A 19,796-nucleotide genomic window follows, 5' to 3' on the forward strand; every position below is an offset into this window, starting at 1 on the left:
ATTTTAATATATTAATGTTAAAAAATAATTTTTAAAAAATAAAAAAATATCTTTAACATGTATTCAGTATCAAAAGTTATTTGCCGTTAAACATGCTGTAATACGGTTCACGATGCCACCTACAAAGCTTGTCCTTCAAGAGGGCCGGGGATTTCTTTGTTATATCCGTCTAGTGGGCTCCACAAAGTTAACGTTTGTGTAACACCAAACACAGTTTTGGCTTAGAGTGGGTTGGCATGTGGTGTGGAGACACTCTCATATTTTTGCATTAAGCTCTGTTTTATAATTCATTATAAAAATTACATCTTTTTGATTTTATTTTAAGAAACTGACAGAATTTGAATGCTTATTGTATCCATAGTTGATCGAAAACCAAACTAATTAAAAAAAGAGTTGAATTATTACATGAATTGTTTCACTAATCTGAATTAAAAAATTAGTGTTCATCTTAACATGTTAGAATTAAATTTACTTAAATAAATTAAATAATTAAAAATTCACCAATTAAATATTATCAAGTCAATAATTATCCGGTTTTATTAGAATATCAACCCATATAAAATTATGTATTTCAAGTTTTCGACTAAACTCACTAGGGCATACCGAATTTAACAAATATAATTATACCAATAATAATATTGTATCTCACACCTATATACACGCATAACAATCTTGATGTTAATTATTAGAAGAGCACATTGGTACCAGATTTATCCCTTTTAAAATTAAAATGCATAATGATTTAAAACATTTAAAGTTAGATTATGATGAATTAAGTCTATCGAGAAATCATGGTGAGAGTGGTTGACCGGCAAGTAGAAAACCAGCCCACTCCCCTTATAAAGGACACATCCATCCTACGCTACCAGCCATAACGATTCCGATAACAACATTCGGAAAGGAAGCTGTCCTAGCCATGGCTTCCAACAAGAAAATTGTCGATGAAGTTCCTGGTTGGATTCGAGTTTTCGAGGATGGAACTGTGGACCGAACTTGGACGGGTACACCAGAGATGGAGCCCTTGTTGAAACCAGTCTCACCCCACGAAGAATTCATAAATGGGGTGGCTGTTCGTGATCAAATTATCGATCCAAAAACAGGCCTTGCAGTCCGAATTTATGTCCCAGAAATGAAAAGCAATGTCCAGACCAAAGCTAAGATACCCTTGATCCTTCATCTTCACGGCGGCGGCTATTGCATATGCCAGCCTGACTGGAGCTTATACTACCACTTCTGTACACGACTGGTGAGCTCGGTTCAAGCTGTCTTGGTCTCCGTCTACTTCAGGCTGGCCCCCGAACATCGGCTCCCAGTTGCCGTCGAGGATTCTTATGCTGCGTTGCTCTGGCTCCGTGCCAATGCTCGCGGCGAATTATCCGATCAATGGCTCACGAGCTATGCTGATTTTAATCGAGTGTTTCTGGTCGGGGATAGCTCCGGTGGGAATTTAGTGCATCAAGTTGCAGCTCAAGCAGGGTTCGATGATATTGAGCCTTTAAAGCTAGGAGGCGGGATAGCCATACAACCTGGCTTCATATCGGACAAGCCGTGTAAGTCATATTTGGAAATACCTGAAAATCCATTATCAACAAGAGAAATGATGAAGAAGTTCACGTCATTGGCCGTGCCTATTGGTAGCACTGGGGAGCACCCGATTGTGTGGCCAATAGGTCCTCAAGCACCACCACTAACCACTCTGAAACTTCCACCTATGCTCGTTATGGTGGCGGAGATGGATTTGCTTCGAGACTATGAATTGGAATATTGCGAGGAGATGAAGAAAGCTGGCAAAGAAGTAGAGGTTTTTATGAATTATGGAATGAGTCACAGCTTCCAGTTTAATAAGCTTGCCATTGACATGGATCCAGAGATAGCTACCCAAACTAATAAGATGATTGAGGTGATTGTAAGTTTTATCAATAGGAGCTGATCAGGGTATTGATCATATGATGTTTTCGCTTCCAATTTCATTGCTACATGGTCATTTTGCCATGTTACTAGTTGCAAAAATGCCTAGCAACTCCATCTTTTTAGTATTGCTGCTTGATCTTTTCCTGTTTTTGAATTGAAAATCATTCAACATGTTATTTGATGAATTTATTTTTGGCAAGTGAATATTATAGGATAATTGGCGATTTTTCGTGAAATACAATTTACATTATTTTATTTTTTTTGAAAAAAAAAGCCTATTGCAATATTATCCTCATAATTTCTTAATTCTAACCTAACAATCTCTTACTTCATGGCTCCAAAGGCCAATATATATATATATATATAGATTCGATCCCACTCTGTTCCTATTTAAACGATTTTGTTTAATTAAGCCTTCAAGGTAACACTACAGCAAGGAATTAATTGTTTAGGATCTTTAGTGCAGTGGAGATAAAAATGTTGGGAAATTTGCTTATTACCCTTCATCGAATATACTACAGTTTAGCAGCAGGAGGCTGTCTCAGAAGATGCTTTCTCACACCAGGAATGTGAACGCTTTTTGATGTAATGCTCCCAATTTATGCTTTCTATATCGAAATTGAACTTCTTCCTCTCTTCACTGGACATGTCTTCAATCAATCTCTTCGTGTTTGTAACATCGAACCTGACGAGAAACCATAGATTAATTCCCATACTTTGGCTAGCTTTTAACATCAAATCAAAACAAAAGCCTCGTTCTGTTTTGCTAATAAGTTCAGCATTTTCTTTCAAACTTTTAAAAGTAGAACGGTTCTGTAAGAAACTTGTTTTAAATATGCTCATGTGAAGTCCCATGACAGGATTAATCTTGACATTAGTATATGATTAAGTGAAAGTAAAGCCCTTACCTTCCTTTATAAAACATATAGGCCCTGTATAAATTAGCAATCCGCATAAATCTATGCACCGTCTCGAAACATGCCACTTGCATTCGAAGATACCGCTTGGGATCCGACATGTACACATTATCATCAGGTGTAAGTCCACTTCGTTGCGCTACTTCATTCCTTATGAAATCGGTAAAGGTATCCATCGAGACCAAAAACTTCATGGGACGGATAGCAATCTTCTTCCCTTTTGAGTCTAACAATGGTGAGGAAGAGAAATAATCATATGCGTAGTTGAAGGCATCTTTAAACGAATGCGGATTTGCCACGGATGTCGCGACGTGGTAAACATGTAGTTCTGGTTTTCCATCAATCCCATGCTTTGCTAAGGCTGTCAAAGTTGCATTCACTACCATGTCCATAGGAACCTACAATCAATATTGTTATCAAAATACGAAAAAGAACAAAAAACTAACCTGGGTTGGAGAACACACACACACACACACACACACACTTACAGTATCTGCAATTGTATCAGGGTCTCCGACAAAACCTGGCAGCTGACACTGTCCATAAGCTGCTAAGATTGGCACCCTGTTGTTTTCTCGTTACAAATCAAGAAATTGACTCATGGAGCACTTAAGAACTGATTAGAAATACACAAGTGGAGTAATATTACTTAGGGACAACAGAATGTCAAAAAATGGAAGCATACTTGTATCCTTGGATCCATCCGGGAAAAGGTTCTCTGTAGGTGCTCTCGATCAAGCTTGGACGGATGATGACAGTAGGTATGCTTGATCTCATGCTATCTATTAGCATCTCTCCCATTGCCTTGGTCATTTCATAAGTGCTGCACCATCCATGGATTCTCGCCCTATATGAACAACCAGTAGTGACTTAAGAACAGTCCTATATGTTTTATTCATGTTTTTGTAAGAAAATTCATGATCTGATATTATCTGTCATGTAAGAACTTCTTAGTTATGACTCTATATGGATGCATGAGGTCCTAAAAATGATTCCTTTTTTACTTTCTTCAATGGTCATGTATATCAAGTTGCAAACCTTCTACATGCTTTAAGTACTTGTGTGCTCTGCATTGCAGGGGTTAATCTTCTACGTATTTTAAATAGTTGTATGCCCAGCATTGCGGGATGATATAATTTTAGTCATTCGATTATTCGTATACAATTAATTATTTAGTAATTCCACTATATGGCTATACTTTTTTTTTTTTTATGTGTTATTATAGTTGTTATAATTATGTATATTTGAATAAAATTATTAACAAATCACTTACCCATAAAAAATATTTAACCTTAATTTAATATATATTTTTTATTTTTTTCCCCAACTTGGTATAATTTTTAAAAAAATTAATTGAGATTAAATTTAGAAAATTTTTATTCCGAAACTAATATCAATTTTCGAATAGTCTAATCTTATACGTACTTTAATGTTCTTCAATATTAATTGATTTACCTTTTCAAGTTGAGGACTATCAATTTTCACATGTCTTCATCCAATTAAAGGACTCAGTATTATAGTCCTCATTTTAGTGACAGTTAACAGATAAATATTATATTGCATCTCAGTGGGGTTTAATGGAGAAATTGAATGTCTAACTGGGCTCATCCACTGCCTAAATCTAATGAATATAGGGTTGGATTGATGGATTTTGCGTCACTGGGGCTCGACTGCCAATTTGACACAAACATAAGTAGGTGCTCAAAGGGATTAAATCAATACCTTTCCATTCCCAAATCTCTCATGATTCGATCTGCATTTCTGTCAATAGATTCGACTGCAACAGAAGCCAACTTGATTTCAGCATCGATATCCAGAAAGGGGACGGAGATTTCTTGAGCTTTTGAGGTGATTGTGTCTCTCCTTGCAGTCCTTGGTTCCAAGCAGAAAGGCTTCTCAAAGAATACTCCTTGTCTTGTCCCATTAACATAAGCTGTGTAATAGACAATATGGTATTTACCCCCTTGATCCAGCTATTAATAAGATTATAAGAATAATCAAATGAGGCTGTTGATCTCCATTTGTACGCACCAGATGATACATGCAAGAAAAGTCCGAGTTTCTTGCATTTCTTCCCAAATTCCAGGACACGAGCAGGCCCTTTCGTGTTTATGTTGATAGCAACATCGTACCTACGTATTCATGTTCATGTAAGTATATCAAAGTTAAACTAAATTTGCTACAGTAACATGTGAAATTAAAAAGAAAAAAAAAATAGTGAACAACTTGGATGGCTTGGAAGATAAGGCCATACTTTACATGGTACTCAATTTCTTAATTACACTTTACTAGACACAAAATTAAGAAAACTTTACCTTGTATCCCAAGTTGTCTTGGCTGCTGAGTTGATAATCACATCAATTTCTTTGGCAATTTCATTAGTTGTGTCAGCATCAATCCCTAGATTTGCTGAGCAAACATCCCCACACACTGGAACCAGCTTGCTCATCATAAAGGCTTCGTATGAACTTCCATGAATTGCTTTAAGGATCTTGAAAACTTCTGCATTTATGATCTAACTAAAATAGAGCAAGTCAAGAGTACTTCTATTGGAAATAAATCAAGAGTTTGGGGATTGAAAGTTTAATTTGGTTAAACAAGAAATTAATGGTATACAAAACATACTTCACTTTTCAATCTCTTCATTGTAGCTTCCTTGTCTTTCCCCTTGATCAAGAGAAACAACTTTCCCACATCAGGAATTCCTCTCAACATCTTTTCAACCAAAGCTAAAAAGAGAGAGAGAGAGAGAGATTGAAAACACTTATCAAGAGAGCATATAAAATTAAGAGATTAAAAAACGAGGGGGAGAAAATGATTAATGCTAGGTCCATTAATTACCTTTTCCAAGAAACCCAGTTGCCCCTGTGATGAAATAGTTCTTTCCTTGAAGAAACTCGACAATGCCAATACCATCACATGGTGGTGGTGATCCTTGATCCATGGAGTGATTTGTCCTCTTGGATTCTTAGCAACAAGGCGATGCTATTGCGTTAGTGTTTTTGAAGCTTGGCTGAGAAAAATGTGCCTCGAACTTACAGCAGGTTTGGAGGAGGATGGATTGCACTCAATACATTATGTTTAGATTAATTAGTAAATTCCCATTGGTTTGCAGAATTAATTCCTAAAGTTCCAATATGAAAACAACAAAATTGTACCAAACGAATAGGTGTGATTTCAGAATCCTTTCGCCGGTGCTGGTGGGGTCTTTACTTTAATAATTATTCCTTTACTTTAATAATTGAACATCAAATCTATCTCATATCATGTGTCGAATACATGACCAAAATATAAATCAGTTGTTTTGTTTTTTTATTGACTTAGATAGTTTTTGACAGTGCCAAGAGTGTATTTCACATAAAAAAACATTTAATTAATTTATATTTTTAAATACTTTTTATAGTATTGATATGCCGAAAATAAAAATATTATTTTAATATATTTTTAAATAATAAATAATTTTAAAAAAAATATTTGCTTTACAATATTAAATACAAAATATTACCTTAGATCTAAAAACCAGACCATTAGTGTAAACTTATTGATATTAAAATTAATTATTTTTATAGATATGGAGTCAAAGAAGATAATTGATGAGATTATAGATTTTATGAATAGGCATTAATCGAGGGAAGTTTTGCAAATATTATGGATTATTAGATCAAATAATTAAGAGGATGTGCTTCTGCTTCTAATATTTCTAAGAGGTTGTGTGCTTTATTTAGATACTGTTTTGGAACGGGTTTGAAACCGTATTCCTAAAAGATTTTTAATTTTTTTATTAAAATTTAATATGATTTATATGTTTTGAATCGTTTTGATGTGCTGGTGTTAAAAATAATTTTTTACAAATAAAAAAAATATCAATAATATATATTTTAGTACAAAAAAATTATTTAAAAAATAATTGTTATCATACTACCAATCATATAAATATAATGGGTATTTGCGTTGTTACACTACAAGATAAGAATTATCTTGTCAATAATTACTTATAGCGACATCAAACACAAAGAAAAAAAGATAAGCAATTAGATAGAAAAATTTTTAAAAAAATTAAGTGTCTTTTCGTATTGGTTGCAATTCATCCGCATCCCTATGCAGTATTGTCAACTTCAATTGTGAGAAAAGACAATTAAAATATTAAGGAAACACAAATTAAAAAAAATATATATATATATATATATATATATATATATATATATATATATATATATATATATATATATATATATATATGCGCGGGCATGACGGTTCTCCATCGGGGTATTTTTCTTTATGTTATTGTTTTCGTGGCTAGATTTAAATCGTTTGAGTATGATGTCTGTCAGTAAATGATACAATGCCTTAGATCTGGTATGGTTTCAGATGTAAATTGCTTAGATCAGCTGAATTTAACAAAAAAATAAATATATTAGAAAACGAGTCGCCTCATCATACTTAGGCTTAATTTTATAAATTTTGGTAAATTCATTCAAGTTAATTTAAGTATTTTTTTTCACACCAGTGTCAAATTTAGATTCTAGGTTATTTTTTTTTCTTTTTAATTTTATTATTTAATATTAAATTTATTTTTAAAATCATTAAACCAACTAAATCATACCAAATTATTAAAATAGTTACATGTCAAATATATTAAAATAAAATTGACTCTTTTAAATAAATTTTTAATACTAAAGTGCATATAAATAAATAAAAACTTTTTATTACCATTGGACCTTTTTAAAACAGTATCTAGCATTGAAGATGCTTTAATATAACACTGGGAGATACTCTTATAAAGCCTAACATAAAACACGTATCTTCAAGTTGCCAGTAAGCGACCACCCACCACAACTCATATGTCTTCTTGAAAATCTATTGCTGCCGCGTTCACTCTCACGTTTCTAACCATGGAAGTCTTGTCGCTTCAAATTCTTCTGATACTCTTCTTTCTTTCCCTCTACGCTCTCTTCCCTTCAAAGAAGAAACCTGCCAACAAGGGCTTCAAGGTTTATCCCATGGTAGGGGCCTTACTGGATTTCTTAAGAAATCGACACCGGTTCCTTGAGTGGACTACATAAACACTCAGTCATTGCCCCACCAACACTGCTGTCTTTCACCGTCCTGGAAAAGTCCATTACATCATCACTGCAAACCCTTTGAATGTTGAGTATATTCTCAAGACGAACTTTGAGAACTACCCGAAAGGAGACCGGTTTATCAACCTTCTTGGAGACTTCCTCGGTAGAGGAATCTTTCACTCGGATGGAGAGCTATGGAGAGTCCAGAGGAAAACTGCAAGCTATGCGTTCAATACAAACTCACTCCAAAATTTTGTCATGGATAATGTTGAGGTTGAAATTTCGACAAGGTTATTGAAGATAAATCTGATTCTGTTGAAGATAAATCTGATTCTAAGATCCACTCGGTCAAACCATGTTAACTATCCCTATTATCTTGCAGCAACAACTCAGCAACAGTGGCGGAGCCACGTGGGGACAAAAAGGGCCAATTGCCCCCTTAATTTTTTTTTTTTTTTTTAATAATATATTAGTTTAGGGAATTCACTGCAGGGAAGGAAAAAGGAAACGTACCTGCATTGTTTATAATTGTAGATTTGTAGGCTTCTAATATAATATAATATAATATAATATATATATAAACAGCTCTTAAAAAACGTACCTGCACAATTTTTTTCCTTTTTTCCTTTTGTTTCCATATTAAATTGATGGTACCATCTTTAAAATATGGAATACCTAGCTATCAAAGAGTATTTTTTGTTCCTTGCTTTTGCCGCGTTGTTTTTTTCATGAGCTGTTGTTCTTTGCCTCTCTCGTATATAAAATTTCTTATCAAGTATAGGTAAGTAATTAATCTTTTTTGCCTTTTACTTTATATTTTAGGTAAATTTTCTTTATTTATTTCATTGTTTAATTTTAATTTTATTCTTTTATAATTAGCTATTAAAAATATTAGGGTTCATGATAATTTATGGGTTTTGATATAAATATGTTCAAAATAAATGTTTAAATCTACTAATTTAATCAATTAAATATTTCTTTTCTTATTATAAAGGAATAAATTAATATTCATGCAAAACCATTATTCTTGACATCTCTTGCATTGACAGAGTAGTTTATTGAAATTTAATATTTTCATATGACTTGTTTGTAAGTAAAATATCAAGTAGAAAGCATGTTTTTCAAGAATTGTTTCTCTTACACATACACTAGGCATTGCTTTTCAATTAAATATCTAGAAATAATTAAGTATAATTTAATCAACATACTTATTATATTTATATAGATATGAATTGAAATAGGTTTTGATTTTGATGAATTAATGTGTATTTTGATATGAATTTCATATGAAAGATTTAGAATTATTGTGTAACTCAACTGATTTTTATTTAACAGTGAATTATTATGTAGTTGTGTTAATTATTATGTAGACACTAATGATGATAAAAAAATAATCCACGTGGTGATGATGATACGTATATTATGGTACTTGGTGACCAACTTGATACGTATATTATTGATCTACGTGGTGATGATGAGTTCTCTGGTATTGAAGGTATTGCTAGTCTTACAGAGAAAATGGTAAAAACAAAGAAGAATTTGATATTTCCATTAGTATATATGCTTATCAAATTATCATTACTTCTACCAGTTGCAACTGCTACAGTTGAGAGAGTTTTTTCTGCTATGCATATTGTTAAGAGTAGATTACGGAATAGAAAGGGAGATAAGTGGATGAATGATAGTTTGGTTGTATACATTGAGAAAGATATCTTCGATAAGATTGATAATGAAGCTATTATGAAGCGATTTCAAAATATAAAAACTCGAAGAGAACAATTATAATGTAAGTTTTTTATTTTAAAAGTATTTTTAAATTAATTTTACTTGATATGAATTAGTATATATGCTTTGAATTGATTTCTAATGTATATCTATATAATTTAGTATTTGTTAATAATTTGCCCCCTCATTGAAAAAACTCTGGCTCCGCCACTGCTCAGCAACAACTCTGTTACAACTGTGATTGTATTTTTGAGTTTTGAATAGCTAAAGTATAGGATACAGTTATAAACGTTTGTGCTTAAATAGACAATCATTGTACATACTGAAGATTAAGGAAAACAAAGGATTATTGTTCATTCATCTGTATCTCTCTCTGTTTTGATTTAAGTTTGAGATTCTTCATGGTATCAGAGCTTTTTTAAAGACTCACGTCTAAATCCTTCTTCAAAAATGTCTGTCTCTCAAACCTCTTCAGCTTCTCCTAATACTGCAAATCATCTTCCCATCTTTAATCCATCTTCTCTCATTCACCTTACCAAACTCACACGGTTGAATTATCCTACCTGGAAAGCTACCATGTTACCATACCTCAAAGGTCAAAAAGTATATTGTTATGTTGATGGCACTATTTAGGAACCTTTAAAGACCATCACTCTCTCTGATGGCTCTACCATTTCCAATCCGGCTTATGATATTTGGGAAACTCAAGATAATCTTATTCTTAGCTGCATCAATTCTTCTCTCTCTGATGAAGTGCTTGCTCAAGTTGCTCATTGTAGCACCTCTGCTGCTGTTCGGCTATCTTTTAGTTCTGCTTTTGCATCACAATCCCGTGCTCAAGCAGTTCATGTTCGCTCCCAACTTTCCACTCTACGGAAAGGAAATCAATCAGCAACTGAATACTTTATAACTATCAAACGTCTTACTAATGACTTAGCAATTGTTGTTCAATCGTTGAACTGTGATGACATTATCACTTATTTGCTTGCTGGTCTTGGTCCTGAATATGATACTCTTATTTCAATGATCTCTCACCGAGATAATTCTCTAACTTTGGACGAGCTTTTCTCTATGCTCCTCACATGTGAAGCTCGCATTCAGCATCACAATCAGACCTTATCTATTCCCATGGCTTCAGCCAATATTGCAAGTCGCCAACAATATTATTCTGGAGGCAAGAACCGAAACAAATTCTCTGCTCCTCAAGGCAGGGGGCGTCCTCAATTTATTGCTCCTCGTGGCAATTACCGTGGTAATAATCCTATTTTATGTCAATTATGTGACACCCCTGGTCACATAGCTTCTCGTTGCTGGAAGTGTTTTGATCCAAACTTCCAAACCCCACCACCACGTTCACGTCCTCAAGCCAATCTTGCCTCTCACAGGTCTCAGCAGCAATTATATGAACAAGAGTGGCATCCTGACACTAGCGCGACTCACCATCTGACTAACAATATGAGTAATCTGAATATCCAAAGTACTGATTTTTCTAGCAATGATCAAATTTGCATTGGAGATGGTTCAGGTTTGAAAATCACTCATACTGGAACTGTATCTTTATCTACCTCTTCTTCTTCTTTTGTTCTTAATAACATTCTTGTCGTACCACAAATTACCAAAAATCTTTTATCTGTTCAAAAATTTGCTCAAGACAATAATGTTTATTTTGAGTTTCATAGTTTGTTTTTTTTATTAAGGATTACTCGGGGAACGTCCTACATAAAGGCTTTATGTCTGATGGTCTCTATTCGTTCTCTTCACCACTTCAACACAGCCTTCCATCTGCATTTCTTGGTGTTCGGATCTCTATCCAACATTGGCATCGCCGTCTTGGTCATGCCTCCTATGGTACTATTAAACATGTTCTGCACAATAATAATTTACCTGTTAGCTCTACTATGAGACATAATATTTGTCCTGAGTGTGCAATGGCTAAAAGCCATAATTTACCCTTTTCTGCTTCTATTTCAACTGTTTTAAGGCCTCTTGAATTAATTTATTCTGATGTATGGGGGCCTAGCTCGGTCATTTCTACTTATGGATCTCGATATTATGTTTGTTTTTTGGATGCTTTCACCAAATTTATTTGGATATTTCCTTTAAAATTAAAATCAGATGTTGAACCTATCTTTATTCAATTTCAAAAATATGTTGAATGACATTTTGATTTAAAAATTAAAGCAATTCAAACGGATTGGAGGGGCGAGTATCGAAGTTTAAATAATTATTTCAAATCATGTGGGATTCAACATCGTATATCATGTCCTTATACACATGAACAAATGGGTTCTGTTGAACGTCGACATCGTCAAATTGTTGAAATGGGCTTAGCCTTACTAGCTCACTCAAATTTACCTCAACCATATTGGGAAGACGCCTTTTTAACTGCAACGTATTTAATCAATCGTCTTCCCTCTAAAGTCATTAACAACAAATCACCTTTTGAAATGGCTTATCATAAAAAACTCAACTATTTGTTTCTACGTGTTTTTGGATGTGCATGCTGGCCGAACTTGCGTCCTTATAACAAACATAAAATTGATTTTCGTTCAAAAACTTATATTTTTCTTGGATACAGTCTTTCACACCAGGGCTATAAATGTCTCGATTTAGCTTCAGGTAAATTATATGTTTCCCGTCATGTTATTTTTTACGAGTCTTTGTTTCCTTATCAAAAAGACTCCTCACCATCTACTCTTTCCACACACACTTCTCATTTACCCCCCTCCTTAAATCAAACGAGTATTCCTAACAATTAATCAGGATCCAATTCATGTTCCATTACTCCACCAATCACTCATCTCATTCCACTGCATCAGGGTCCTTTGAATATTCCGAATACTCTAACTTGTTCAGATGGTCATCCTGCGCCAGTAAGGGACACTTCTCCGCGCTTCAATGTTATTGCAGAATCTCCACTTTCCAGTGACAATCTGTTGCCACGCCGGATGATTACTAGATCCCAAACACAATCACTCAAGCCAAAGACCCCTTATGTTGGTATAACACGGTACCCACTCCATCACTGTTTCTTAACTAATCATGTTTCCTCTGATGCAGAACCTTCTTGCTTCTCAGAAGCTAACAAACATCGCCACTGGCGTGATGCAATGAACCTTGAGTTCAACGCCCTTATAACCAATGGCACATGGGATCTTGTCTCTCCTACACAAGGTATAAACATTATTGGAAGTAAATAGGTGTTTCGTGTCAAACGCAATGCTGACGGCAGTATTGAGCGTTTCAAAGCGCGACTAGTAGCCAAAGGTTACCATCAACAACCAGGTCTGGAATTCACGGAAACTTTTAGTCCAGTGGTTAAAGCAAATACTATACGCTTAGTATTATCTTTAGCAATTACACGTCAATGGACCATTCGTCAAATCAATATACAAAATGCATTCTTACATGGCCACCTTCAGGAGGAAGTTTATATGCAACAACCTCCAGGCTATGTTCATCCTGACTTTCCTCATCATGTGTGTCGTCTTAAGAAGAGCTTATATGGTCTTAAACAAGCACCGCGAGCCTGGTTTTCTCGCCTAACAGAAATATTGCAGCAGCTGGGATTTGTTGGTTCTAAAGCAGATACATCTTTATTCACACTTCATCAACCCACCTTCTATATCTTCATCCTTATATATGTTGATGATATAATCATCACTGGATCCTCTTCAACTTAAATTAATATCTTTATTCAGCGGCTTGGTGATGTATTTCCTGTCAAAGACTTAGGCATTCTGTCATATTTTCTTGGTGTGGAGGCACTGTTTGAGGGACCTAATCTCTTTCTCACTCAACGTAAGTATGTTGCCAACTTGTTACAGAAAGTTGATATGCATGAAGCCAAGCCATGTACAACTCCTATGAGTACAATGTGCAACATATCCAAGTTTGAAGGTGCTGATTTTTCTGATCCACAACTTTACAGAAGCACCTTGGTGCTTTACATTACTTGGGTTTCACTTGCTCGGATATTGCTTTCGCAGTCCACCGTGTCAGCAAATTCATGCATCAACCTAAAGATCCACATTGGCAAGTTGTTAAAAGAATTCTTAGGTATCTCAAACATACGGTGGCTTATGGTCTTCATTTCACAAGTGTATCAGACCATTCTCTTCATGCATACAGTATTTTTCATGGATCTAATCTTATCAGTTGGAGTTGTAAACAACAACAAACTGTTGCTCGCAGCAGTACAGAATCCGAATACAAATCTTTGTCCAACACAGCGGCTGAATTAAATTGGATACAATCCATTCTGCATGATCTACGGTTCCCTCTGCCAACCAGTCCACAGTTATGGTGTGATAATATTGGTGCAACATATTTGTCCTCTAATCCCCTCTTCTATGCAAGAACTAAACATATTGAAATTGATTTTCACTATGTACTGGATCAAGTCTTGGCAAATAAACTTCAGGTCTCATTTCTCTCTACAAAGCATCAACTTGCTGATTTATTAACAAAGCCATTGTCCTCTGCTCGTTTCCAGCTTCTACGTGCCAACCTTCATGTTCAAGATTTGCCCATTCGGTTGAGGGGGCGTATTGAAGATAAATCTGATTTTGTTGAAGATAAATCTGATCCTAAGATACACTCGGTCAAACCATGATAACTATCCCTATTATCTTGCAGCAACAACTCTGTTACAACTGTGATTGTATTTTTGAGTTTTGAATAGCTAAAGTATAGGATACAGTATAGGATACAGTTATAAACGTTTGTGCTTAAATAGACAATCATTGTACATACCGAAGATTAAGGAAAACAAAGGATTATTGTTCATTCATCTGTATCTCTCTTTGTTTTGATTTAAGTTTGAGATTCTTCAAAGGTTAGTTCCCATTCTTGCCAAAGCTTCGAAAACAAAGCAGGTGTTGGATTTGCAAGACATATTGGAAAGGTTTGCATTTGATAATATATGTAAAGTGGCGTTTAATGTTGATCCTGCTTGTCTTGGCGGTGATGGGACCAGTGGTGGTGAGTTTATGCGTGCGTTTGAAGATGCTGCCACACTTAGCTCTGGGAGATTCATGTATGTTCTTCCAATTTTTTGGAAAATTAACAGATTTTTCAATGTTGGGACAGAGAAAACATTGAGAGAATCAGTTAAAATTGTCCATGAATTTGCGGACGAGATGATACGGTCTAGAATGGAGCAAAAAAACAGAAAAGAATGATGAAGATTTCCTATCACGGTTTATAGAGAAGGATGGGAATTCAACTGAATTTCTCAGAGATATTGTCATAAGCTTTATTCTGGCAGGCCGGGACACCACATCCTCTGCTTTGAGTTGGTTCTTTTGGCTACTATCATTAAACCCGGATGTAGAGCGGAACATATTAAAGGAGCTTGAAACGATTCGGTCAAGCAACGGAAAAAATCTTGGTGATACTTACAGTTTTGAAGAGCTCCGAGACATGCATTATTTGCAGGCAGCTATTTCAGAGACACTGATTGTATCCACCATTGCCAGTGGATACAAATTAAAGCTTGCCAAAGTGATGATGTACTGCCATGTTAGAGAATAATATAAATCATATCCTGAAACCTCACTTAACAGCTTAAGCTATTGGGTTGAGATGGTTCTTTGACATGGTATCAGATCCTTGATGACCTAGTGGTCACGAGTTCGAATCTCACCATCCCTATTTATTTGATAAAATTAAGCACAAGGTAATATGGACCTGTGCAAGTTTCAAGCTCAAAAGGCTTTCACTTGAGGGGGTGTGTTAGAGAATAATATAAATCATATCCTGGAGCCTCACTTAACAGCTTAAGCTATTGGGTTGAGATGGTTATTTGACATGTCAGACGGTACATTTGTGGGAAAGAAATGGTTTGTAACATATCACACGTATGCCATGGGAAGGATGGAGAGTATCTGGGGCAAGAATTGCCGCGATTTTGTTCCTGAAAGATGGCTAGAGAACGGAATGTACAGGCAAGAGAGTCCATTCAAGTTTCCTGTATTCCATGATGGGCCAAGAATGTGTCTGGGGAAAGACATGGATGAAATCCATTGCAGCATCAGTGATTGAGCGATTTGAGATTGATGTGCAGAACAAGGAAAACTGCCCGGAGCATTTGTTGTCCTTGACACTAAGGATGAAAGGTGGATTGCAGGTTAAGGTGACGGGAAGATGAGTGGAAATGAGGTTGAGCTCCACAAAATCTCTCCATGCATGATTAATAATATTAACTAGCTTCATGGCAAGCTGCTATTTGGGTCAATTGCACTGGCAGCTAGTCCCATGTTCGTTTGTTTTCTCTTTCATGGTGTTTATGCTTAATACCCATACAAATTTGCTGAATTTATATTTATTGCTGGATGTTTTTATATGATATGTAAACTCACTCCATGTTGGACTCATGAAACAAGAAGAGGGCTGCATGTAATTATCACTAATGTAATTCTCTTTAAAAATATCTCAAGATTTAACGTCTACTCGAGAAACAAATAAACAAACAAAAATCAAATCATGTCCACTGCCACTAGCCAAGGCCATGTTTTTTTTAAAAAAAATAAATCAAAATTTTGTTTTATCCAATAAGTTAAATTCACGATACAGTGTCCTTATTAAAACTTAATTTAACTTAAAAAAAAATTCAAACCAAACTTAAATTTTATTGATGCGTAAACATTTTATATATCATCGTTATATCACCCTTTTAAATTGCATCCATTTTAATAATTTTACATTAGAAAAAAAAATTATAATATAAAGAAAGAAAGTGAATAAGATATCTACTTAATTTTAATTAATTCAAGAAAAATAGTATAGTTTCACATAGAATTTTAATTTTGGTTAAAGGAAGCTACCAGAAAAGATCCCAAGTTAACCAAACCAACACAGATTTTAGTTTTAGTTAAAGGGAGTTGTCAAAAAAGATTTCAGGTTGACCGAGCTGCACACCGACTTTGGTTCTGGTTAAAGAAGATCGCTAAATGGGATCTCATGTTAACTCAACCACACAAAGATTTTAGTTTAGTTTTAAGGGAATATCCAAATGGGATTTCAAGTTAACTCAACCACATATAGACTTTGGTTCTAGTTAACGGAGGTCGTCACAAGGGATTGTAGGTCAACCCAACCACACATAGAATTTTGGTTCCGATTAAAGGAGGTCGCTAGAAGGGATCTCAGGTTAACTCAACCATACATGAAATTTAGCTTTGGTTAAAGGGAGTCGTCAGAAGAAATTTCAGGTTAATCGAGCTACACACAAATAGACTTTAGTTAAAGAAGATTGTCAGATGAGATATTGGTTAACCCAACTATAACACAAATTTGATCTTTCGTCAAAGCGAATCGCTAGATGAGATTTCAGGTTGACCGAGCTGCACATAAAATTTTAGTTCTGGTTAAAGAAGATCGCTAGATGGGATCTCAAGTTAACTCAACCATACATTAAATTTAGCTTTTGTTAAAGAGAGAGTCATCAGATGAGATTTTAAGTTGATCAAGCTAAAAACCAACTTTGGTTCTGGTTAAAAGAGATCACCAGATGGGATCTCAAGTTGACCGAACTACTAACATTATCTTAACATTGGAAGAAAAATGAGAAAAACCCTACCATTAGAAAATTCTCAAAAGAAAAAAAGAAGAAGAAAGTTCAAACCTTGCCATTAGAAAGAACAGTTTTAGGTTCTAGTTAAAGGGAATCGCTAAATGGGATTCTAGGTTAACCCAACCAAAGACATAATTTAGAAGACTGCTAGATTGGGATCTCAAAATAACAAAGTTGTATAGTTTTTTATTATTAGTTCCTGGTTGAAGAGAATTGCTATAAAGATAGAGTTTCAGATCAATCAAGTTATGAGAAAGTCAGTTTTGAAAGTTCAGTTCTGTTTATTTTTATAAAACTTACAATGCAGCTTACCTTAGGTAGACCATATTTGAAGTGCTAATACCTTCTTTTTATGCAACTAGACCTCGTACCTGATCCCTAAGACCAGTTAGGGTTACTGAGAAGAACTTTTCTAAAACCTTTGTCAGACTAACAACTAGAAAACACAATAAGACCTTAGTTTTATTAGATAATTAAACAATGCAATTTACCTTAGGTAGAGCATATGTGAGGTGCTAATACCTTCCCTTTACGCAACCAGACCTCGTACTTGATCCGTAAGACCAGTTAGGATTTCTAATGACTAAAATACTAGATGGTGACTCCCATTCCCACTTTTCGCGGATAAAAGACGAGAATTCCCTGTCTACCCTATTTTCCTGATTACCCAACATATACCTGAAAGTGGACAATCACTGCGACGCCGCACACGTGCGATAATTATATTAATAATATTAATTATAATCAAAATAATGATATTTTTTTATTTTTCTTCTCTATAAGGTATGCAGACCCAGCCGCACAGGTCTGGAACCTCTCAGGGGGTCTATAGACCCAATACGCAGGTTAGAAGAGGCCTAGGCATGTGGGTCTACATCCAGCACGCAGGTCTGTAGACCTGGGTATGCGTGCTTGCAAACCCGCTCGCATGGGTTTGTATCTAGGTGTGCGGGTCTAGCCCTAGCGCCCAGAGCATAGCAACCTTAGCACCAAGTGTCTGCAGCCTCATTATGCCCATCAAAATTTGAACTAATTGTTTTTTCTCAAACCATCATTTCAATATCAAATGGATCCCAATGAGAAAATAACTCCACCCTCCCCCTGCCATCTTTGCAATTCTTTGTTGCAAGAGCAGCTTTGTCGAAAAAATAACTCTACCCTCCCTCTGCCATCTTTGCAACTCTCGGTGATGAGAGCAGTTCTGTCATTACAGTGCTCCAATCCACAGTGCTTTATGTCTAGGGTAAACAGTAATAGGAGCACCGATCTTTTTTAGTATATTGTATATTTTTAATATTAATACTTTTAATTATAATAAAATAAATAATATTTAGAATACAAATAATAATATTTATCATATTAATAATAATATTAAACTTTTATTATTATTTATAGTAATAATTTTTTAAAAAACATTATTAATGATAATAATAACAATAATAATTATATTTTTTATTTTATTTATTTTATTTTATTTCTTTGTAAGGTCTGTAGACCCAGCAGCACGGGTTTGCAATTCCTCAGAGGTTTTGTAGACCCTAGGCATAGGTCAGAAGAGACCTAGGTGTAAGGGTCTACATCCAATGTGTGGTTTTGTAGTTCCTAGGTGCACAGACATGCATACCCAGGCACGCAGGCTTGCAGACCTACTCGCCTAGTTCTGCAGTTAGATGCGCGGGTCTGGCTTTAGCGCCCAAGGCATGACAACCCTAATGCCAGGTGTCTACAGCAGTCGGATGGATATCTCATTTTATATTATGAAATATCTTGATCTTGCTTGTATAGGCTTTTCAATTTACACTTTAGTTTTTTATGCAAAAAAGCACATTGAAGCAACTAGTATATCTAATGTTTTTTTAAAAATAAATTATAACCCGTAGCTAAGCGCATGTTAAATGACTAGTAACTTACACTAAAATACAAAGGCAAATATTTGTAGATGGGATAATTGGGTAGTTAACACAAAAAAATAAAAATAAATGGTGAAATAGTATATGATGAAATTATTTTGACAAAACAATACAGTTTAAGAATATTGCGATTCTCAAACATGAAATGAATTAACCAGATATTTCAGAAAGCAACAGACATTTACTAAATGAAAGCACGATAACTTTAAAATGTTCTATTTCAAAAAATAAAAATAAAAATTGAAACAGTTACGTTGGCTGTGTTAAAAAAAAAAAAAAAAAAAAAAAAAACACTTTGGCGGTGGCCTCTAAATAAAGTGTATTATGCAGACAGGCATCTTGAAAGTGAGTGCTATTTCTTTAATAATTGAACATGAAATGAAATCTATCTCATATCATGTGTCGAATACATGACAAAAAATATAAATTTGTTGTTTTGTTGTTTTGTTTTTTTTTTTATTGATTTAGATAGTTTTTAGAGTGTAGAAAGTGTATTTCATATAAGAAAAAGGATTTAATTAGTTGATATTTTTAAAATATTTTTTTATATATAGTTTTGATATGTTAAAAATTAAAAAAAATATTTTAATATATTTTTAAATAAAAAATACTTTACAAAAAACACTATATATCACAATACTAAATACAAGATCTAAAAAATGGAGTGTTGGTGTATTTGTATCGGAATAAGACA

At 34.6% G+C, this 19,796-nt stretch overlaps 2 protein-coding genes across 3 annotated transcripts; one reads left to right on the top strand and one right to left on the bottom strand.

Moving 5' to 3' along the window:
- The first annotated feature begins 916 nt into the window (after positions 1–916).
- On the top strand, positions 917–1,930 carry LOC118033201 (strigolactones hydrolase CXE15). The gene has a single exon (XM_035038096.1). The coding sequence runs from the start codon at positions 917–919 to the stop codon at positions 1,928–1,930; it is 1,014 nt and encodes a 337-aa protein (XP_034893987.1).
- A 364-nt stretch (positions 1,931–2,294) lies between these two features.
- On the bottom strand, positions 2,295–5,965 carry LOC118033193 (fatty acyl-CoA reductase 2, chloroplastic). 2 transcript variants are annotated; one of them, XM_035038087.2, is made up of 9 exons: positions 5,670–5,965; positions 5,454–5,557; positions 5,144–5,343; positions 4,860–4,960; positions 4,551–4,761; positions 3,514–3,675; positions 3,317–3,392; positions 2,820–3,226; positions 2,295–2,596 (listed from the first exon to the last, which is right to left on the bottom strand). In XM_035038087.2, exons 1-9 carry the CDS (start codon positions 5,770–5,772, stop codon positions 2,434–2,436), a joined length of 1,527 nt encoding a protein of 508 aa, XP_034893978.1. In that variant the 5' UTR covers positions 5,773–5,965; the 3' UTR covers positions 2,295–2,433. The 2 variants fall into 2 exon arrangements, with proteins under 2 accessions (XP_034893978.1, XP_034893979.1); XM_035038088.2 differs by lacking the exon at positions 5,670–5,965 and having other exon boundaries at positions 5,144–5,347.
- Between the last annotated feature and the right edge of the window lie 13,831 nt (positions 5,966–19,796).

The sequence above is a fragment of the Populus alba genome, chromosome 16 (genome assembly GCF_005239225.2).
Source record: "Populus alba chromosome 16, ASM523922v2, whole genome shotgun sequence".
Lineage (NCBI taxonomy): Eukaryota > Viridiplantae > Streptophyta > Magnoliopsida > Malpighiales > Salicaceae > Populus > Populus alba.